This window comes from Strix uralensis, chromosome 3, assembly GCF_047716275.1.
Source record: "Strix uralensis isolate ZFMK-TIS-50842 chromosome 3, bStrUra1, whole genome shotgun sequence".
NCBI classification, from domain to species: domain Eukaryota; kingdom Metazoa; phylum Chordata; class Aves; order Strigiformes; family Strigidae; genus Strix; species Strix uralensis.
In genome coordinates, this window is record NC_133974.1 from 76,946,949 (window position 1) to 76,971,052 (window position 24,104).

Below are 24,104 nucleotides of genomic sequence, written 5' to 3' on the forward strand. Positions count from 1 at the left end.
GGGTTGGAGCATGGAGCAGAAGAGACCACTGGACAAGCTTTAAGACTTCAGCCACCATGGACGTTTCATCTAGGCTTCAGTTTACAGCTGTTGCTGGCCTAGGGTTAATAGTGGAGTTTGTTCAAATAATATGAACTAGATTTACATCTGGGTCCTACAAAGACTGCCAGACTGGGTTTGTGGGACAATGAATTAGACATCAGATGTTATTTTAGGTTCAAGCCTTTGGATGCAGGTTATTGGAGGGATTTGTGTACAGCTTTACTATAGAAACCTATCATGATGTTTAATTTTTTCTCTTTACTAAATTCACAGCAACTTCTGAAAAAGCAAACTTGCTAAAAAGCTGTTACATTTTTATAAGCATTGGCTTGGCAGGACAAGATAATCAGCAGCTAAAACTATCTTGGGGAAAGTTTGCCCATAGAACCATCTCTAAAACATACCTTTTTATAACCCATTTCATCTAGTTTGTGTCATTTTTTTCAAACCTTTATGTCTCTGTGCCTCACATCCTATTCATTTATTTACATATGCACCACTTTTACATCAGTGTCATTGATATTGCTATTACAGTTTACCTTGCAGGTGTCTTATCAACATGCCCAGCACCAAAACAGTCCTGGGAGCTACTCTGTACATGTTCAAATCTAACGTGGTCACATTTAATTGTCCAGTTGCTAGTGAGCAAAAAGGTGCATTACTTACCCTGTTAAAAGGCAAACTGTCTAGAAAGGTTTTGTGCTAGGAAAGCCAGGCTGATTTTAAGCTGGGGATTTAGAGAGGAAGCTGGTTTATGGCTAGATCCACACCAACATGGGCTGTCTATGGGTGAGGTTAGAAGGGGCCAGGAAACTTGGTTTTGTGGTGTACATAGCAGGGACTATGTGGTTATTGCTAAACCTAAATCTGGCTGTAGTCACCTTCAGTGTGTCATTGATTCCATCATGCACACTGTGCCTTTTAATCCATCAAATATGATTATTTCTCTCAGCCCTAACTTCAAACAGCTCCAAGAGGCTGCAATGGTTTTAAAAGAAAGCTTCTTAACTGAAGTTGCCACAGATACATTTTATTTTCCCTGAAATTACGTAACTTACACACTGAGATGGGAAATAATCAGCCCTGCACTAGTAAATGCTTAAAAAGAGCTTTCAATGGCCTATCAGGGCTAAAAATGGACATTTCAGTAGAGAGAGAACATTTTATCCATCCCAATGGACCATGCAATATCTGTGCGTAGATCTGAAAGATCACGATACACCAGTATTTAAAGCTAGACTACTCTCTGCATGCCTGCTGCTGAGCTTGCCTTTTCTACGCCAAGCAGCAAGCAATGCCCTCTAGCTTCCCACCGTTATAAGGTTCAAACCTGTTTATTTCGAATAGCCTTAAGCACGACAAGTGGCCCCTGCTTTGTCCCTCTTGCGCTCTGAAGCCCCAGTTGCCCTCTTCCTTCCTCCCGCCAGCTGACTTCACTCTCCCTTCCCTGCTGCCCTCCTTCCTTTCACAGTCCCACCAGCTCTGCTCCCCCCTCTTGGCCTCAGGCTTCCTCCTTCCTCCTTCTGACATCTGGCCAAGCACAGGTCCCTTTCACCACCACCGTTTCTTCTTCCTGGACCCTCATAATTGTCCCATGTTATCTCATAGGCTTATCCCCTTTCTTCTCTCTTCGTTCTCCTCTTTTTGGAGCTTCCACTATATCTCTGACAGGTTACAGTCCCTCCCATCAGCTCTTGGCTTTCAGGACACTTGAATGCCTCCTTTATCAGGCTCTACCTCTCTTTCTGAGGGATCTCCTTCTCCATGGCTTCCCAAATTGGTGTCAGGCTCTGAGGCCACCACCAGACCTTGCTGTCCCAGCTCAGTCTCCTGGGAATGCCTCCACCCTGCTCATGGCACATGTCAGCCCCATGGGCCATCAACCCCTGCCCCGGTGACACTGCAGCAGAGCCAGTCTCCAGCTCCCCACAGCCCTGCCCTGCCCAGCCATGAGCACATGTGTGGGCCCACCTTCCACAATTTTGGCCCATCCCTGTCCTCAGGGAGGTGGCAGGCTCTGCCCCAACAGACCATGGAGAACCCCTAGGGAGCAGATGGTCCTTGCAGTGCCCTGACACACAGGCCATTAAGAGGACTGCTTTGAGTGGCACCACAGTTCTTCCCACTCTCTATGTTGCCATCCACTTCTGGCTACCCAATTCCTCCACCACAATGCTCCTTTTTGGCTTTTCCTCCAGCTCATTCACACTCTTTATGTTCCACCATATTCATCTCTATCATGCTGACTTAGGCCTAAACCTGCCCCAGTGTTTCCTCTCATACTGGGAATGTCAGAGACATGCAGGCATTTGCAGAAATGTGAGGTCCTTTCACTACTCTAACCACTAGAGGCTAAAGTAAAACCTGCATTTTTCTTACAGAAAGTATTTTCCTGAGACCACGTATCCTGCACCAGTTCTGAAGAGGAACAGTTTGGTGGTAGTGTGTCTGGTTGACCCTGAAATCTGAGTGGCAGGAGTTGTGACAGTAAGATCTGTTTCTAAAATAAATGATATGGAAAGATCCGGACAGGAGTCAAACTGCAGGAGCTGAAGACAACCTGGAATTGTATTATTCCTACCTTGAAACAGATGATGGTCAAAGATAAAACAATCCTTCTTACTGCCACAACAAGCAGTACAATAATAGCGAGTTAACGCTGACACACAGGGTTGTGTACCTAGCAGGGGAGGGCCAAACAGAACAAACAGTCTGAAAGCTGGTGGTTAAATCTTTAAATTAATCTCAGTGAGAGAAAGATGAAAACAGTTCCACAGGTCCTTCTTTCCACATATGCCCCACAAATGTTTTGTATGCATTGTACGGGAGTGTTGTTTGTGGGATAGCTTTGTAGTGATGCTATCTGGATGAAACCAACACCTCACCAGCACCTGGGCTTCCCTTGTTTTAGCTACCTCTCAGTTTGCTGGCCTGGTTACAGAAAGTGAGGGAAAACATTCCTTCAGTGGCACATCTCCACCTTGTGGAAAAGTTTAATTAGTGCAGCTCTCTTAGAGAGGAAAAGGCGGCTGACCTGTCAATTAACTTCAGCTTAAGTTGGAGTCTAAACGAATTTTGGGTAGTCTTGTCTATACTGGGGAACTGATTTGCATAGCTGCAAGAGTTATTCTGGTACTATCATTTAGCTATTCTGGAACAGCTCTTTGAGAGTACAGGAAATTTTTCAGGAACAGCAAAAATGTTCACATTACACTGGAACAGCAAAAGTACTCAACTTTCCTAAGTTAACAGGTCTAATTGGGTGCAACTCATACGCTGAGATACTGGACCAGATAGATGAAGTGCTCCCATTGCCATCAGGAGAAGGTAAGGCAATATGCAAATATTTAAAATAAGCCACTTCTTCCTATGGTATTCTGATTTTCCTGGCACATCTTTATCTCTGCCCTAGAGCATGGAAATTAAACAAACTCTAACTTCCAAAGAGACAACTTTGTTGAACTCATTTGTAAAGTGCCATGATGATGTTTCAGTACTCTAGGCAAAATTCTAGGGATAAATAGCTTAATGGATATAGAGCTCATTGTTCATGTTGAGATTATTCAAGTTCTAGCTCTATTTAATTCAGGTAAGATTTGAACCTTGGTCTCTTACTTTACTAGGCTTTTGGGTACTTTAAATATCTCTCAGTGTCTCTGTTGAAGTTGTTTTGCTTTTACATAGATGTGAATGGGAACTGAAAGACTGTTCCAAGCTACGGCAAACAAAAGGAGATTGTTCTTCATAGTTAAGCTGAAAATCTCCTTGTATATATATGGCTTCAAAAAGGGGGGCTGCACAAAGTCATGGAATAAAAATTTGCTGATAGCTGCTAAATATGAAATACCACATCTGAATCACAAATCAGTAGTGGCTGGGAAAGTAAATGAGATTTTGGGTCTCAGACAGTACACATGTTCCAGGGCACCAGAGGTAGATACCCTGACCGACTATTAGGATACAGGCTGTTTAATTCTGTCTCAATGAGTGCTAATTTTTTTAATAAATTGGAACAGTTTCACTAAGAAAGGTTAAAGAGAAGAATCTCTACACAGGTCATAGCATAGTGCAGTATCTCCAAAGTATGGCAAATGAACTCTCTCATGGTAGCACATGGCAAAGGTTCCCAGTAGGCCTCCAGCTCCCTCCCAGTTCAAAGAGTGAGAAGCCTGAAAACCAGCCTCAGACAGAGCCTGCCTGAAGGCACTGACAGGAGCTGGGCATGCCTTGCTGAGAGCTGGCTGGCCTCAAGTCTCCATCAGCACCTGCCCACAATCCTGCATCTGCCATGTTGGACTGTGTGGGCTCAGGGTTCAAGTTTCCTCTTAGCATCAAACATGCCAGACATCTGAATATCAGTTTTCTGCTTCCTAGGAGGGCACCCTGGGCATCAAGCTGTGAGATATTTAGGGGGTATCTCTCCTGTTCTTTGCACTTTCTCTCCCCCTTTTTTTTTTTTTTTTTTTAAATTGGAACGACTGTGATTTATTTGCCATGAAGAGCAGGGAAACTTGAATCTCAAACAAAGAGAAATGCCAAGAGAGAAAAACTATTTCCTGTCCAGGTCTGTAGCTACAATAGCTACAAAATTATAGAGCAGCCTACAATAATTATCATCTAACAGCTTTCAGCCTTGGCAATCCATATTTTATTTCTCTAAGCTAAAACATAAATTATCAACAGCATTTTCTGCATAGGCTGTTATTCAGCCCAAACCCACATGATTTCCTGACTGGTGCACTGAAAATAAGCTGAAAGGCAGCAAGACTACAGAAAGCCTTTCAAAAGTGCTCACACTGAATAGAGACAACCCCAAAAGCCCATTGGGAAGGCCTTTTCTTTATCAACTGATGGCAGAGCCCTGTGTGTTCGTGACAGAACTCAGCTACTCTATCAATCAAAGTGACTGAAACCCACTGCAAAGCCAATTCGGCAACTCTGATGGCTGGAGTAATTCAGCATGAGCATAATTGCTTTTACTTAGGATTATAATTAGGACTCATTTGACAAATGTCACTCTAGCTGGGCCAGGGATAATGATCAGGATGTAATGAGTTGTGGGATCCCTACCTTCTGGGCCATGGCTCCCTGTGTGCTGAGGAGAGAGCTGCATTCCCCTTCATGGTATTCTTCTTTACATTCACAGCAGAACACAAACTGGAAAACAAACCACAGCACACAAGTCATAAAAACACATTAGGGATATAGACAGCAGGTTACAATCATGAAGAGTCATATAGCAGATGATCTCTTGCCCTTCTCATCCCATTAAATTCCTATAATCCTCCTAATTGTGCATCTTATTATACACTCTGATCATTAACACAACAGTTTTGCTGTTATTATTATACATTCCATTGGTGAAGTAACATAAATGCCATTATTAAAAATGAGATTTTGCTACATGGTCCATTTAGGGACATAAAGTCATATGAGATATTTCTGGGCGTGTTTCTCCTACAGTGAAATCTGTTTATACAAGAAGGGTACTGGCTGAAACAAGCAGTTCTGCTTTATAGTGTTTGCTAATGGAAATAGTCTATTCATAGTTCTGATTCAAATGCATTCTCTATGGAAAACTATTGCTGACTTTACTACAGGATGATCACTTCATATAGGCCATATGAAATGCCATTTTCTAGAAAATTATATCCTTGCCATAGACTTTTATAGAATGGTTTAAAAAAATCCACAGAAAGAACACAGTGAAAGGTTACTTAACATGGGTTTTAGGGGACTACCTCTAGACCCCTATTGCATTTCTAGCAATTGTTCTGGTTTCATCTTCCTTAAATTACATCGTTCTTTACATGAGACTTCATTGAAAAGTAATGTCTTTTGCAGATGAGTAAAACAATTGTCCCTGCCTCAGTCTGAGCTGCCTCTGCCACCTATACTGGTTCATATGTATCAAGTTTGATGCCTTTTTTCTAAACTCTATAATGAAGATATCTGTCTTGACATGTGTCAAAATCTTTGACCCATCAATGCTGCATTAAATTCTGTGTCCTTGCAGGTAAGGGGGAAAGTCAATAATGTAAAATGGGTCTCTTTTATGCCGTTTTAAATCTATGCTGTCTTGATGCAACTCCAGACTCTGAAAGATCTCTCAGCGGTAAGCCATTCTGACTGGCATTATAAGCAAGACTGATAAAACAGCCTTGATTTTTAGATAGAGAGATGCATTCACATGTAATGAATAAAGGATATCAGGAGGACATGACACTAGAACATTTGTCTGCTACAAATTCCAGCTTTTGCAATTTCATTTTGAACTCTTTCAAGCTGTATTGTCACTTTTCTAAGAAGCACTGAAAATCACATTTCATTGTCATGCTAAAGAAACTGCACTTTTATGAAAAGAAGCATTGTGCAAGTCCAAAAGAATTGATCCTGTTATTCAGAAAGGGAAATTTGGAGTGGTGTGGAGTGAGTGTTCTAACTTCCAGAGATATCAAACCCTAATCACTTGTTTGCTTTCTTGTTACTTCTCTCTACTATTTTGTCAATGATTTAAAATGTTTTATTTTACTTCAACTAACACAGATTTGTTAATTCACTTGCACTTGTTAGCAAATAGCTTAACAGTGGAGGCAGTTTTGCAAGGTACGTTGTATGAGAGGCTCCATTATTGTAACAGAGCATCATTTAAATACAACAGTTTGTGCTGCATTAGCAGTCAGATGTTTCAGCATGTTTAGCGCTGCTCAAACACATATAGAGAGGTACTCTCTGTCTAGGTACCTAATATCTCAAAGACTTGTTATCCCTTAACAATTAAAGTTATGGCCAGGTTTAACTGTTTTTCCTACTGTGTGTCCTATTCTCTTTTTCCTTTGTGACTTTATTTCCTTATGAACATATCTGGCTGAAAACAGTTGTCTGAAAGGGTTTTGTATATACTTGCTTTATCACTGCCTTATCACACCACGCTTTCCTCACTCCAGCCTCTCTCACTTTTCCCATGCAAGTACAATTTTAAACCTTTCATAAACATTGAAAAGGGGGAAATACTGAAGAAAGAAAAAAAAAACCAACCAGGGCATATATTTTGCAAAAACATTCTGGCTGCCTCACAATGTAGTTTATGTGGCATTGCTATTGATTATAACAATAAAATTCATAAACTCATGCTGTATTATTTAAAGATGTGAAATGCATTTTCTCATTATACAGGCCACTTTTTATACTTACCTTTAAAATAAAAAATCCTCAGGACCAATGTTACCAATGTTTTCCCCCTAGGCTTGCTGTACTGGAAACATGCATGAGTGTATAACGGCCTTTCGCTAACAATTGTATATCCTGCAAGTAAGTCCATGAGTGAGCCTGCCACATCCTTGCAATGAAACGAATCCTGATTTTTTTTGGTGAGACAGGATACTCTTTTCACATCTTATTAGATAATGGATGAGATGTAAAATCAGTTCTGTGGCAAAAGAACACCCCGGAGGCTGATCGGTTTGTCAGAATAAATAGGCATCTCCCAACAGAAATGCATTAAGCACTCTCTTTTTATGGCAAAGCATGCATCATAAAGAAAAGGCATGTCACTTACAACAAAGAGCAGTTTGTGATAGTTTTATTCATTTTTTACATTCAGACATGAAAAATATAATAAAGTTTCAGTAATAAAATACAGCAACTGCAAAAATGCTGTCAGTTGACTGTATTTTGTGGCTGCATTAATATTAATACAGTTATTTTGCCCTTGGAAAGAGAAGGATTTAAGTTGTTCAGTCAGGATTTAACACTTTTGCATAAATCTAATATTAGTAAGTGTTTAAAATTACTGTAAGTAGTGTAATTACTAATAATTGTCACACTTTCTTTCCCTTCATTTGCCAAAAAAAGACTGGCAGATTACTGTGATAATATAAACAGCATATAAACTTTCTATGTCTTTGTGTATTTAGCACTTACTGTTGTTACCCTTCAAAGATTCTTGGGTTGGAAAACAACCAACACAAAGAATAAATCCCAAAGGTCCCAAACCTACCCTCTAGGTTTATGCATTAAAAAGAGGATTAGCAGGGAAATCCCCAAAGCACTTAAGGGATTTAGGCACTGGAAATTAATATAACCTCTGTGTGTGCTATTACAGGCTTTTGAGTACCTGTAAAAATGTATGAGATATGCCTAAGCAGAAATCCTGAATCCAAGTGACCTCAGAATAGGAGGTATTAAAAACCTCAACAGGGATCCAGATCCTGTTTTTAAAATCTTTATGATCATTCAAAGAAAAGGTAAAATCAGACCAAACTCTGGTCAGCTCTATGGAATTCAGACCCCACAGATGACATCTGCAGTGCCAAGAATGACACTGAATAAAAACTAGGATGGTGAAACCAAGCTGTAGTCTCAGTTATTCCTGAATGGCCCATTTATAGTGTTTTAAGTGTTTTAGTCTGGAAGTGGGAGCAGAATGTAGCTCTTTTCTTGGACGAAAGGAAAATGGGTTTGTCATTTACATGCTATGCTGGTTGGTTTGTTGCAAACAAGATTTTGCCGTTTTCTTTTTCACAACATTTCAAAGATCTGCTTTCCCTTGGATTAAGCACCACAGCTCTCATTCTCCCTCTTGCCTACTGCAAATGCCTTCTCTTTGGTCTCTGATAATATCTCCCTATAGCGCTTATAAAACATCACTGTTAAAATTCTCTTTCTTCCAACTTCAATACAATACTTCCACTCTTGAATCCTTACACAAAGCTTCAAGTCTGAGCTCCCTACTGTCATTTTAAAGTTACTCCTCAACTCAGCTATTCCTCTTCACCTTTACCTCCTCCCGTGTGTCTACACAGCAGAATGAAGGCAAGGTTGCAGTGAGGTAGTCATAGCCAAGGCTTAATCTGCAGCACCATAGGTGCACTGCTAGGGACTTTTGTGTGAGCTAACAACTTACGGACATACCCAGATTTCTTACCAGGCTTCTGCAATCCATGTTGAAACCTGGACTGCCACATCTTCACTCCTACAGTTAGCGCTGTTAGCTAGACTGTAAAACAGACTATGTATGACACACGGTTTGGCCAAAGTGTATCTTCCAAAACAGACATTCACATCCAGATTAAAGACATCATGTGAGGAAAGATGCACTCATACCTCCAGTACAGTGCCTTAATGGCCCTTCAAAATCACTGTTAAAAATTGTAGCTAATGTCTACTTTGACCCTTTCTGGTTTCAGCTTCCAGCCACTGCCTTCTGCTTTGCATTTCCTTGCTAAAATAAAGTCTTTCAGTATCCTATATTGTCTTCCTGTGAAAGTACTTATGTACTGTAATCAAGATACTTCTGAATCTTCTTTAACTTAAACAGAGAAACTCAAGTTTCTTACTGGTTAAGCTATTCCTCTTCCCTCTCTCCCCCAGCCCCAAATCATATTCATGGCACTTCTCTGGGGACTGTCTTGTTTTTGCCATTAATTATATTCAACTAATCTTTTTATTGTTGCTGTGCTGTATCAGCAGAGCCTCTATATTTACTTCTGGATCACTGTCGAGTATTGAATTGTGACAGGTTTGCTGTCAGTCCCTGTTGAATGCTGCTAGCAATACCCTGCTACACATAAATTCTTCACAGAAAACACTACTTTCTGTGATCTGCCAGTTCTTAATCCACACAACCACAGCCCAGAGAGGCATCCATATTGCATCATCTGATAGTGATGAGACAATGCTGCTGCACAGACCCTAACCATGTCAGTTGGAACTGAGTCCCCTAAACTTTTTTTTTTTTAATGTAATCATAGAATGAAATCAGTTTCTTCTGATATGACCTGCTGTTGTTGAGAATATACTGACTAGCAATCTTATCAAAATTGTTTTGTCTTCTCTGTTATTCTGCCTTTTTTTCTTTAAACTTCCTTCATTCAGTGTTGGCTATCTGGACCCTTCACTACAGAAGGGAATCATGAAAATGAAAGCTACCGAATGAAGGCAGAATCAACATCTCCATCAGTACTGGAGTTTTCTGCCAGTAGTGCAAAACTAGTATGCAAAGGATGCAAAGGTTCCTCAGACTATACGAACAAAGAAAACCAACACAGATCTTCTCACCTTTCATTTAAAATGCAGGGCTTACAAGTTTCATCCTGCTTTCTCAGGCAAAAAAGTACTTCAAGAAATCAACCTTCAGTGCTTCTACTCACTCTTTCCTCTAAAATCAAGTCCAAATACAAACCACAAGAGTACTACATTATAATCATAATTCATGCTCAGGGTGAAATAAACCACAGCTGACAGGTGTTAATTTTATTACTTAATGGGCTGCCAGAAAATGCACCTTAAGTGCTCTTGTAACGAGAAAAGGCTGTAGTATATTCTAAAGAGAATACAAGGGAAACTAAGTATAATCTAAGATCTATATGGGACTAGATATTTTTATGTCTTCAAAAACATTTTGGTTATATGTTACATATCAAAGCAAAATAATGTAGCATTCTAAGATACTTGCACGGCTTTGATACCAGAACATCGGATCATCTTGGAATTGTAAGTGAACCTCTCACCATACTCCTCTGAAGCAGCAAAGTACTACTATTTCTGTTTTAGTGACTGGAGCCTAATCTGTAGAAATCCTTGGCCACAGATCCCTAAAATTTGAGGATTTTAAGTTAATGTGGAAACTCAAATGCCATTGAGGATCCACACCAAAGAGACTTGTCCATGATCACAGCACTGCAAGGGAGAAGATTTCCAGTTTTAAAACATTGGACTCCCCACTAATCATCTCAGATCATTCCTCAAAAGACCACATCCTGGTTTCATAAGCTCAAAACTTAGCCTAATGAACGTAACCAGTAAAGTATTTTCATGCTTTTTTTTTGGTAACTAAAAATATGATGGGAGAGTGCAAATAAGCAGTCACCAGTCACACAGAAGCTCCTATGAATTCTAACCAGCAAATGTTTATATTGTATACAGCAAATGTATAGTCTGATTTTTTATCAGACTAGCAGGATTTTTCAACTAGGTTTTTTTTGTGGGTTTTTTTTGTTGTTTTTGTTTTGTTTTGGGTTTTTTGTTGTTGTTGTTGTTTTTGGTTTTTTGTGTGTGTGGTTTTTTTTTTTTTTTTTACTTGAAGTGTTTTATTAAAGAGTAACACAAATAAAACACTGGAAAGCCAAAACATTCCCTCTCTTCACCTGACAATACAATTACCTGAACAAAAAAACACCTTGAAAAGGTAAAATATTACAAGGCACCAAGTTTCAATCTTAAATGAGCTTTTGTAGTGAAACTATAGGCTGCTGATTGGAGCATAGATTTATACTGAAAATACGAGCATGCCTTAAGGGAAATCAAAGCTATCAGGAAGTGTGCCATATTTCCTTATGGTATTACGGACAGTGCCATATACAATGGCACTGCCCATAATACCCAAAGTCATCTCTCTGTACTGTTTCTGTTTAGAAAAATATAGCTTCCAATTGCACTTTTCAAATTAGAAATTATAATGTTATAGTGAGTGATACGTACATATAGATTTTTTTTTTTTTTAAAAAAGCCCCCAGACCCCAAGTTTCACTGGAAAAAGTTTTACCATATAGTATATCTTTTGAGTAAGAGAACAGTTGGATTCTTGTCTAGAGTTCAAACCTCCATAAACACAGACTAAGCATTTTTTACTTTGAAACTATGTGCTTTGTTACTTATTTCCACCCAAAGTCAATTAAAAACACCCCCACCATCCCCCGAATGTCACAGTCCTTGTCATGCTACTGCTGTGAACGACACATCTTGGTTATTGGATTGACTTTGCCTCTGGCACTTTGTTATATCCAGCACCAAGTGTGAGACTGTCATTCACACGCCCTGTCTTTTGGTATTTCTTGTGCTTACAGCAAGAAACCTTAAAAGCAGAATATATACCATCTGCAGCAGCTATGTTTACTTAGGATTTGTGGCTTTGCCAATTGTCAGTTATAGAAAAACCTGCAAATACTACAATGAAGATAAATGCCACAGCAGAAAAAGTATCCATTTTTAATGACACCGGTTTTATCAGATATAATGTAATTGCAAAGCATGGTGGTACTTGCAGAGCAATTTTGGTCTTTTTCATTATAATAAAGTACACACATTTACTATGCATATTTAATCTAAAATCAAACTCTTGTGAGAAGTAAGACAATCTGTCAAAACATGGTGTCGAAAACATAGCTGCAGTCTCTGTGCAGCTTTTACAAGCTAAGGGCAATTTGCCAGCAATACTGTAAGAGGCAATTTCCTATAAACATTAAAAGCTTTAAGTGTAGGACTGCATCAAGACATCTTAGAGATTTCAGTGTTTTTCTTCTGAATCTGAAAGTGAAAGTCTCCCTCCCAACTCCCAGCCATGAACCCATGGGCTCATTCCCTCAGATCTAGATGACGGCATGTACATCCCCAGGCTCTTCAGTGAGTGCTGATGAGTTTGTGCCTGCAGACAGACAGACTCTCCTGGAGCTTGCCTTACATCAGGCGGCATTAACCTAAAAGATGGACTGGTAAAATGGACAGCATAAGCTCAGAGAACCTGTCCCAGACCTCCCCAAATCTCGTTTGCTGGTTTATGTGAATGGGAAATATTACTACTTCCCAGCCCCCTTCTGAACTGCCTTGTGGTCCAAGTGCTGAAAGGGATAGAACAGAAGAAAGAAGCTGAGAGGAACCCAGGTGATTCTCTGAGATGAAATGATTTCAGGTCCCTGTGGGAGAAGGGATAATGCTCTTTCCAGATTCCTCTACTCCATACCTACACACAAGGATACTACACAGTCTTATTCTTAGCATGTTGGCTGGGATGTGAGAATTACTAGCCCATTCCAGAAAATAAGAATGAAAAGTCTACAAAGCAGAGTTAACAAGATTATGTGGAATACCGAAAGTACAAAACCCTGTCATTTGTTGTGCTATTATGTGTGCATAATAGAGTCAGGTCTTGTTATCACTGAGGAATCCCACCTGATAGCTGATTACCCAAGCAAACATGAGTTCAAACACTGCAAAATTTTCAAAGAGGATGATGCTTTTGGTTGCCTGATAGCTGGCCCTGTCAGAGTTGCACAGCTTTAACAGAGAGCAGAACAATACCATACCCTGAAGCACTGGGATGGAATGCCCAGGTTGATGTCAACCAAGCTAGCTCTAGAAAAGGAAGCCAAGCAAACTTAAACAAAGTAGGCAGCTGCTTACAGCAGCAGGCTGCTAAACACAGCAAGACATTCACGTCCCTGTTACTTACCTCACCTGTGCAGAGCTGTAGACAGCAAGCAGAGAGCAAGGCTTTTAGCTTGTCATGCTACAGGGACTATGACAAGACCTCAGATGTTAAACATCACTACTTGAGGAGTTCTTCCTAACCCCAGAAATAGCTGCTGCCATGGACTCTCACCCCTCCTTCAGGACCAGCTGTCACAGCCAGGCATCTTCCTTTGCTCTTAATTTCTGCTTACCCTCTTCTCCTCTCTGCCTTCTCATTTCTATGCAGCAGAGGCCTAACCCCTTTCCTTCTTCTTCAGGTGGCAAAACTGAATTGTACTTGCAGCTTACACTGCTGAGAAACTTTAAGCTAACTGCTGAAAGTCTTACAGCCATGTCAGTAATCTGTAGCTAATGCAGCTATAGCACATTTGGGACCTGGATCTGGGTCTCTGCATGGTGCTCTGTCATGCTGGGTAGATGTTTCAGCACTGCTTGGAGCTAGCTTAGGGATACAGAACTACAGAGATCCCTTACTTCACTGTGTAGTACAGATGTGACAAAGAAATTTAACTCAGTATTAGGTTCTTGCTGGCACCACTGGAGAGAAAAAACAATTGTGTATTGGCTTAATTCTGTTCCCCTTTAAGTAACTTCAGTAAGTGGTACAGACGCTTAACCACATCTACCTAGTGTATAATTTTGAGCAATTTTATGCCTGGATGACTAACAAAATGCAAAGTAGATGCAGCTAAACTTAAGATTTTTACAAATTATTTCCGTAATAAATTACATGGTATTTATATGAGGAAACATTGAAAAAAAAATTATTATTGCCACCTTGTAATTTAATGCAATATATTAAAACTAAGCGCAAGGGATAAGGGCATTAGTCATTTATGACTATAAGGAACACTTTTAAAGCAGTCAAAGTTGTAGAATGTATCTAAACTGTATTTTTTTAAAAAACTTTTTGTAATCTAGCAGATACTGTTCTCTGTATTTTGAGTATCTCACAAAAGAATGTAGCATTCTATTTACAACTGACAAAAAGGAAGGAAAAAAAAAAAAGAGAACCAAACCTCTAAATAGATAATATATATAGGCATATATTAAAACATAAACTGTGTATCTCTCCCACTTACAGTAGTAGAAATCCACTGTAACTCTAGTGGAAAAATACAGTATTTACCCTAGAGCAGATAAAGTCAGAGCATGAGTTACGTTGTAAAGAGAAAAAAGGTAGTATATATGTTGTCACCACTAAAATGAATACAAAGAAGAAGTAAAATTTTACATGGAAAGAAGCATTATTTTGAAGGCACTAGGATGCAAAGAGAGAAAATGATAGTTATCTCAAGATGCCTTTAGAAAGTGTGAGACAAAGCATTTTATAACAAGTATAACAGTGTATCTTTTGAAAATACTCTTCCTGCAGAAGATGCATCACTTTACATGTGTGATGTCAAAAGCTGATTTTTTTTGCAGCAAAGTGTTTGGAAGCTATCTTAAAATATCTCTTCTCACAAGTCTGAAAAAGATGTTTTGTTGCTGAATGCATGTATCAGTTCACAAGAAATGCCATGAGGAATGAATTTTACAGCCTGTGGCTTTAGTTCCTGCTCCAGCAGCTTTGGAGTTCAATTAATATGCCCTTAAACAGTACGACAAACCTATTTCCATATGATAATACTGCTGCTATGCATGCATGCCCTGGGCATTTGAGCATCTAGCTACACATTTATATGTGAAAACAGACTGGGAAATTTGATGGATTCATTAACGTGGTTCTTGAAATGAACTACTGAACTCGCAGGCTGGGAAGCTGATGAGAGTTAAGCAATTACCCAGCACCTAATTCACACTGAATTGCAATAGAAATGAGGCCCCTCACTTCCCTGAATGTATTTTTAAATATCCCTAGAAGAACCAAGGCACCCCACATACAAACTTTTATTCTGTGACATTCTGACTGTGTTCCTGTAATCATGTGCAAGAAGCACATATTTTGTTCACCTCCTGGTTGCTGGAATTTATCTACACTCAAAAAAGCCCACCCAACAATATTCAAAACTTTCCAGAAGATGGCAGCAGTGACACAGGAATCAACACAAGCAGGCTTTGCTAAGCTTTTGAGTTGAAAAAGATTGTGAAAAATTCATAGTCAACAGCTAAGATCCAGTGCGGGGTTACTAACAGCTGATACATGCAAAACCAGTCCTGACAAGACAGTCTCATAAAGAAGAAACGGTGTTCAGATGCACTGAAACACACAGAAAGGAGCAAGGGGTGCTCCTTGTTTCAAGGGCATCGCATCTTACTGCTCTTGAATCTGGTAAAAGCTGAAGCCCCGTAAAAAGAACATCCTTCTAAATATGACCATCTAGCAAATAAAATAGCATAAATAATGTATCTCGGATATCTATGGTGCTGTTTTAAGTGTTTTATTGGGTTCATGCTATCTCCTCTGTGTAGCACTTACTTTTTATAACTATAAACACACATCTAATCTGTGCTAGGGAGAGCACAAAATAATGAACAGATTTCTGTAAGTCTCTTTCTTCTAAGGAAATGCCTAGCTTCTGCACAAGGGTCTAGTGAATGCGCCTTTCCTCTTAGTGACCAGATTAAGCAAGGCATTAGGATATTTCTTTGAGATAAATCCTTTTTTTTTTTTTTTTTGGGGGGGGGGGGGAGGAGAAGGGATGATCTTAAGCCTCTATTCTGCTTCTAGTTTATGCTTGTTTTATGAAGAACTAAATCCTTTACAATTAGAGAATAACTAATTTACAATCATCAAATCCAGTCCTTGTTGTCTTCAAAGGCCAGCACCATTCAGTTCAACAACTGCTCAGTTCAAATTCTGAGTGTGAATAGTACTTTAGTGCAAAAAAATCCTGCATTAGATGATTCTAATTAGAGGTGTTTCTAAGTCTGAATATTGACACTGAACAACACTGAGAAACTTTGGACAAATTTCAAAACCAGATGAAAACTTGGTGTTAAGCCTCAGTCTAAAATTAGATGTAGGCAGGCCTTGGAACTCCATCAACTCCAAGCTCTGAAGGATGGATTGAGACTCAGGATCTGTAATTCCAAGTCATCTGAAAGGGGAATAAACTAAAATAAAAATTGTTTAGAAGAGAAGTGAGAAAGAAATTGCAAGAATTTTTGAAAACCTTCATATCTGGTTCTCCTGAATGGGGCATCATCTGTGCAAAATGTTCCGTAAACAGTGCTGGAGAAAGCATTGGAATAATAATGAAAATACCATGCTTCATCTTTCAAGGAAGAAAAGTAGGTGCTTCCTGAGAAATACAGGTCTGATCAAAAATCAATGATAGCCGGCCTGGTTCATGCCAGGAGTACCCTGTCACAACCCAGAGCTCCCATTAAAGATCCCTCAGTTTCTATACCTTCTTTTTAGTGCAAAGGCTAATTGTGTGGTTTCAAATAAGTTTCTTCTGAAATAATAATGTTTTTTAAAACTTACACAGTTTGTGCTAATTGTGTGCAGAGTATATACCTAGTCAATAATGTGACTTCTTGTCTGACCTTTCAAACTGATCCTTTTCTGGTTTGTTGATCCTAGACATTTTCTGCAAAGTAATTATACAAACTACCAAAAAATGATCCCTGCAATGTGAGCTCAGAGCATTAGCTGGTTTACAGGAAATGCAAACAATTTGGCACTTGTCTTGGCACCATTTTGATGAACCACACAATAAACATTTTAGCAAAAGAAACTCCATATTTAGATTCTGAATACATCTACATGTGTATAACCCAACAAATATTGTCCCGTATCAGCATATACTGACAGGTAGCAAGATTCCTGTCTACAAAAAATATGCTCCGTAAATCTTTCATGTTTATCAAAGATAATTTTACAACTCAGCAGTCTTCTTACTTTTCTTTGGATTTCTGACAGATCTACAAATCACCCAACCTGTACTATATTTCTCTAGTTGCCTGGGAGGCAATACAGCAGGGCATGAGTAATCTAGAAGATTTCTGGAGTGCATTGATGACAATTCCCTGACACAAGTGATAGAGGAACCAAAAAGGGGGCATGGTCTGCTGTACCTCATACTTCCATCCAGGAAGAACTGGTTGGAGATGTGAAGACTGGAGGCAGCCTAGGCTGCAGTGACCGTGAATTGATGGAGTTTAGGATCCTGAGAGGAGGGAACAAGGCAAAAACCAGGACCACAAGCCTGGACATCAGGGGAACAGACTTTGGCTTGTTCAGGGACCTGCTTTGAAGAATCCCATGGGAGTCAGCTCTGGAGAAAACAGAGGTCCAGGACAGTGGTTGATTTTCAAGGATCACCTCCTCCAGCAAAACAGTGGTCCACCCTGACCATCAGGAAGTCAATAAAAAGTAGTAGGAGATTTGTATGATGGACAAGGAGCTCCTGACTAAACTCAGACATAAACATGAAGCATGCAAGAGGTGGGAGCAGGGATCCAAGAGGAATGCAGAGATGATATCCAAATGTGCAGGGATGGGGTTAGGAAAGCCAAAACCTGCCTGCAGTTGAATCTGGCAAAGGACACAAAGGCATCAAGGACTTCTACAAGTACATCCGCAACAAAAGGAAGAGCAAGGAAAGAGTGGACCTGCTGCTGAATAGGAGAGGGGCTCTGGTGACAAAGGACAGCTTCAGCTTGGTCATTTGGGCAGCTGATGGAGCAACTCATCCTGGAAACCATGTCCAGACATATTGAGGACAAGAAGGTGATTGGGAGTAGTCAGCACAGATTTGTCAAGTGGAAATCATGCCTGACTAAACTGATAATCTTCTACAATGAGGTGACTGGCTTGGATGGATGAAGGGCGAGCAGTAGATGTTGTTTATTAGACATTGAACAGGTTGCCCAGAGAGGTTGTGGAGTCTCCAACTGTGGAGACATTCAAAACCTCACCTGACCTGACCTAAGGAACCTGCTCGAGCTGACCCTGCTTTGAAGAGGGGTCAGCTTGGACTAGATGATCTCCAGACATCCCTCCCAATCCTGTGATTTGGTGCTTTTGTTTTCCAGTTGCTTAGTGAAAACTGCAAAATGTGATTATCACATTTTTATCAGGTATGAATCTGTGCAACATGTTATTTATCCTTTTTTTGGCATATTATTTATTAAGACCTGATTCCGCATGATCTTGCGAATCCTTTGTGTATGTCAACATCAGTGGGTTAATGTGATGCAAAGTTTCTTCTCAGGTGCAAACATGCCTAGGGTCTTTACTTAGGAGTCACTTTCTGCCTGGTTTTACCAAGGGTCAAGTAATGCAACAAAGCATCATCAAAGGCATGTAGATGCAAGGTCCTCCTCCAGCTGTTTGCTCTCTATACATTCAGGGAATTTATCAGTAAAGACAAGAAAATCTTGGATGACTGTACAGAAATCTTCCTCACACACATAGATATAGATGTACAGTGCATTCCCAGGACCCACAATTAGCATAAATTTCACTGCTAGTAAACATATGATATGGAACTACAATCTGGATGGCACAACAGATTACACTAAACCAAAGCCCAGATGTTCACCCTTTTCTCAACAGAGTCAGCAAAGCAGATGCAACCCTTAAATCCTAAGGAAACATATATCTATCTGCACATGCATGGGTACAGAAGGAGCACTCCAAGTTGGAACTTCTGCACAGCATGGGAGTACACCAGACCTCTGTATAAAAACAGTTTATGCTTGACTAAAACACATCCATGAATCAGCCTTGGTTCAAAAGATCCACTGCAAGAAGACAAATCAACCACAGTGCATCTGGGTAACAGTGCTGGCAGGAGAAAAGGCTGCTTGACATCTCAAAAAAGCATGATCCAGTCAAGCACCACTAGGAGATCCCCATGCCTACTGACATGTCTTGTTTTTAGAAGAACTCTGAACTGTCACAAGCTTTTTAATGTTTCTGGAATTAATGTCTGCAGTGCAAATTATCTACTTCAGAACAAGCATGCATGACTGATGAATGCCTCATTTATTTACTGCTTCTAGGAAACCGATGTGGTAGGGCTTAGTGTTTGTTTTTAACAAGAAAGTGAGTTCAGGAATTCATCTTATGTGATAATTAGGTTGTGTTCTGATGATCTGATTATAGGTGAAATTTCTTGCTATTGTGGCCAGACTCTGGGCTCATGGAAATGGGCATGACTCCATTTTCTCCAGTGGAGCTACATTAATTTACAGTTGCTCAGGATCAGGGTCTACCTGCCTGTTTCTGACATCTAGAATATGAATTCATAATGCTGTATGGCATCAAGAGTCACTAGACAAGCACAGCATGCACCTAAATATTTGTCATTTGAGACTTTCTGCTACAGTAATGTACCTCCTTCTGGGCCTCCCCCCTCTCATTACTCTTCCTATGTGTTCCATCTAAATTCATTTTTTCTTTCTGTTTCTCTGCTACATTTACATCTTGACTCTGTTCATTGCATTCCTGAAACAAAATTCAAACTCCTCTCTTTTTTTTTTTTAAAAAAAAATCTTTTTTCATGCCTTAAAAACCCTATTGTCTTAAGAAAAGTGATTGAAATTTCTCTTTGTTTTTGCTCCCTCTCTCCCAATACCTTCACCTTCCTTTTGTTCATACCTGAAAGCATTACTCTTCTCACATTGATCCTGAATGTAGGAAGAGCCTCATAATCACTGTTAGAACTTAACAAAACCAATAATACTCTTAAAACAATGGTAACAATATCACTATACCAACACCAATAAGAACAATACTACGGCCTAACACAAAGTGTATCATCTCTTCCTCTCTTCCCCTTCCCTGCTCTCAAAAGGCTCAGAATCAGTCACACCTGGAAGCCTTCCAGTTATGAAGCCACATGACTTTGGAGTGCTCTTGGGGTAGGAAAAAAAAGGTATGTGTTTGGAGACATTCACCTTTTCTACCTCCCAAGGTATCCTTAAGGCATTCTATGCAAATGAGTCAATGGTAAGTAGAGTAGCATGAGCTAAATTCTGTCTTTAGGACTCGCATAAAAAGCAGATAATTAATCAAGGGGGAAAAAAGAAAAGGAAACTTTTCTTTTCTTTATATATTATTCAGATAAAACCAAGCCTGAGGAAAATATTAGTGTGTGTCTAATCCCCAGTACTTGAGCATACATGCCTGTGTTCTGTTCTCTTGCTAACCATATTTTAGCCTTTTTTTTGGGCTTTCTTTTTGCATAAATCAAAGAAGAAAGAAACATAGTAATGGGTCACTGATAAGTGGAAATATATCATTTACCCTGAAATAATTATAATCTGATAGAAAATGTATTTTTTCTCTTTTCCCCTCAAAATTAAAATGCCTCTGCTACTGGGAATTTAGTGCAAAGAAAAAAGAAAATAGCCACTGTTAGTGTATGACCCCACTGTATTTTTGTTGTTTGGCATCAAAGGCAACCTGCCAGCTCACACAGAAAACAAAGAAAGGTTACTTTTGCAAACAGTATTAAAAGCACTCAACAATAATGGCCCCAAACCACTACAGCTCCCAGTTGTCTTATTGCAGTATCTGGGGGCTATTACTGTAGCTTTTTATTAAATAAGGATCATTAGCAAACCTTGTTTTGAGTCTTACGTTGTGTTACATTTATGTAGTATGGTTACTGCAGCTGTGTGCCACAACTGTGCATTACAAGCTCCTTCTGACTTCAATCTGATTTTTGGATACACAGGAGGTCAGAATTTTTCTGTAAGTAGCAAAACAAAAAGAGGCAAAGCACACCTGCTTGCACTGAAGTGGCAAAATCATGTTTGTCAAATAGAGATGGACATTTAATTTGCCCCTGTAAGTTGTGATATGTGTTATTTTCCCACTGAAGAATCAAGTGTGCATCACTTTTCTCAGCTGCTATATAAGAAAATTGTAGTTCATGAAAACCTGGTAGGTATTAATGGGAAAAGGTTATAATTTGACTTACAGTTCAAGTTATCTCTATTTTCAATTAAAAGAAAGTGTTATGTTTTCAAATTAAAAATGGTCCCAAGCTGCAAAATTCAAGGTTTGTATCAACATTTTGTTTGATCTCATATTCAAGGAACAAGTTGGAAATGAACTCCATGCTCAGCTCATTTTGTAGAGCCTCTTCTTGTGGACTCTAGTGCTTGAGGAGTCAGTGTCCATTTCCAGGAATTTGGTGAATGCTTATCACTTGTTAAGATAAGATTAGAAAGTGAGAATTAACTATTTGCTCTAGCTTGTCTACCATCCTGGATGCTTGAAGTAACTACCTAGCCATCTGCTCAGTACACACACACACAAGCAGAATTACATGACAGCACCTTTTCTTGATGAATCACATACAAGCTTCCAAAGGGAAATAACTTTACCAGATGTAAAATCATGATTTTCTGTATTTATAATAATGTATATGCCACCTGAACTAGTAATATGAAGATAGATAAAAGAAAGGAATTTCCCTTGAAGTCAAGGAATAATGTACACATTTGTTATTTTTTGAAAAGCCTTCATTTAAAGAAAAGGAATTTCTCTGATTTTTGACAGATGCCACTGTTGCTATGGGATCCAATTAGATGTTTTTGTCTTGCATAATGACTGCTAAGGATATATACACATGGCATTACACAAGGAATTAATATGTATAATTCTTAATGAGAGTGATGTCTAATGCCTGAGAATAGCAGGCTAGACATTAGGTCCCCATTAAGAATGAGTTTAACTTAAACAATTTGAATAGTCTCATTGAAATGGACCTCAAGTATAAGCAGATGCTTATGTAAAATTTTGCATTAGGTCTTTACTCCAAGTTCACATCAAATTTATTTAATTCAAATTTTCTAAGAGCTTGTATTATATAAAGCCAAGCAATTAAAACACATATGATTACTTGTGTGAGGCCTTCTGAATATGTCGGGTTTTCACACCTGATAATTGACAAATCAACCTACAGTGAGTCTTTGTATATCTTGTTTTATTAATGTCTTTTTTACTGAATTCTTTTCTTAAACCAGAAAATAATTTGAAATATTGGTGGTGTTCTTGGTGTTGCTATTGGGCCATCTCAGCCCACTAGGAGTTCTGCACTCAAAATCTGTCCAGAATTCTCCAGATTTTCAAAGGAAACTAGTGTCATGCCTATCTCTTCCTTGACTTTGGTCTAAGTGCCTTCCCATTATACACATCCAATATATGATGGATGTGCATCTTAGCAATGAACTGTAGACAACGGGAGAGCTATAAACATATAAAGGTAGCATTTCTGTTAAGACCCTGACAGTAAGCTTGTCCATCAGCCACAGAAACTGCAAGGCTTAACAAGATGTGTGGTACACTGAGATAACGCATGCCTTGTGGGTGTTGTGAAGTATGAGGCAGAGGCAAATGCTTTCAGTGACCTGCCAGTGTTATCTTACAGTAACATGCACACCTTGGAACATCCTATGAAATTATAAAATAGCCCCAAACTTACAGAAAATTAAATATATATATTTTTAATTTAACAACTGAACAAAAGAAAAGAGGTGCATAATAATTAAATGGTCAGCAAAGAGCAAATAGCTTATGAAATGTTTCATTTCTGGACTGCTGGGGAGAATAATAGGCAGGGTCACAGGTGAATGAAATAAAATGTCACGTACATTCTTCATGCTATTCAAGCATAGCAATTTCCCCAAAAGGTTCTTCATTAAAACAAAATGAAATAATGGAAAAGATAGTTTGGAAAGATTTTTTTCTTTTTTCATGCACGTTAATATTTCTCAAGGCACACTCCTATTTATAATTCTGATTGGCATTTGCAATGCCATAGTTACTGTATTGGATTGTACTACAGCCCTGTATAGACACAAATTTTGCAGCCTGTACTTTAATTCATATAGATGTCTGCAACTAGAAAAAATATAATGTCTCCAATAATCTGTACACCAAACCAAATTTAGTGGTTCACGTCTTCTAGAAAATATGGAATCCTTTTCTAAAGAATTCTTTCAAACCAATGACCATCACTATTCAATTCTTAAACAACTGTAAGTAATTTATCAATTTGCTCTGAAATCTTGCAACCCTGCATAATGTTTATCAAATATCAGGGACTACTCTGGATTTACAGTGTTTTGTCTTTTGCATTTGTGAAAAAAAGCCTGTTCAGTCATATGGGATTAAACACTAAGAGACATTAAGGACATGAACCTGCTCAAATGGGTCCAGAGGAGGCCATGAAGATGATTGGGGGCTGGAGCACCTCTCCTATGAGGACAGGGTGAGAGAGTTGGGGTTGTTCAGCCTGGAGAAGAGAAGGCTCCAGGGAGACCTTATGGCAGCCTCACAGTACTTAAAAGGGGCTACAGGAAAGATGGGGAGGGACTTTTTACAAGGGCATGTAGTGACAGAATGAGGGATAATGGCTTTAAACTGAAAGAGGGTAGATTTAGATTAGGAAGAAATTCTAGGGAAGAAATTCTTTACTGTGAGGGTGGTGAGACACTGGAACAGGTTGCCCAGAGAAGCGGTGGCTGCCCCCTCCCTGGAAGTGTTCAAGGGCAGGCTGGACGGGGCTTTGAGCAACCTGGTCTAGTGGAAGGTGTCCCTGCCCATGGCAGGGGGGTTGGAACTAGGTGATCTTAAAGGTCCCTTCCAACCCAAATCATTCTATGACTCTATGATTCTATGATTCTATGACATTAAAGCAGTTCTCTCTTGCAGCAACTTTTCAAAAATGCTCTTAACAAAATTTCTCAACCATATTCTTTGAAAACAGCACATCCTTCCTAACTTTGCTGGACAATCAATTACAGATCAAATAGATGGGAAACTTCTGTCCAGACCACCACAGTGAACAACCAATGCCTGGCCTCTTTGTCCCACCTGTAAACAAATATTATTTTTGGCTGGCATA

General features: G+C 39.3%; 1 protein-coding gene across 2 annotated transcripts in view; it reads right to left on the reverse strand.

Annotated features, from left to right (window-relative positions):
- The window catches only part of PRKN (parkin RBR E3 ubiquitin protein ligase), an 809,695-nt gene that overhangs the window by 14,283 nt on the left and 771,308 nt on the right, over positions 1 to 24,104 (reverse strand). For both annotated transcript variants that reach the window (XM_074862988.1, XM_074862987.1), the window contains one exon: positions 5,113 to 5,199. In XM_074862988.1, coding sequence (XP_074719089.1) covers positions 5,113 to 5,199 — 87 coding nt within the window. The remainder of the gene's footprint in view (positions 1 to 5,112; positions 5,200 to 24,104) is intronic.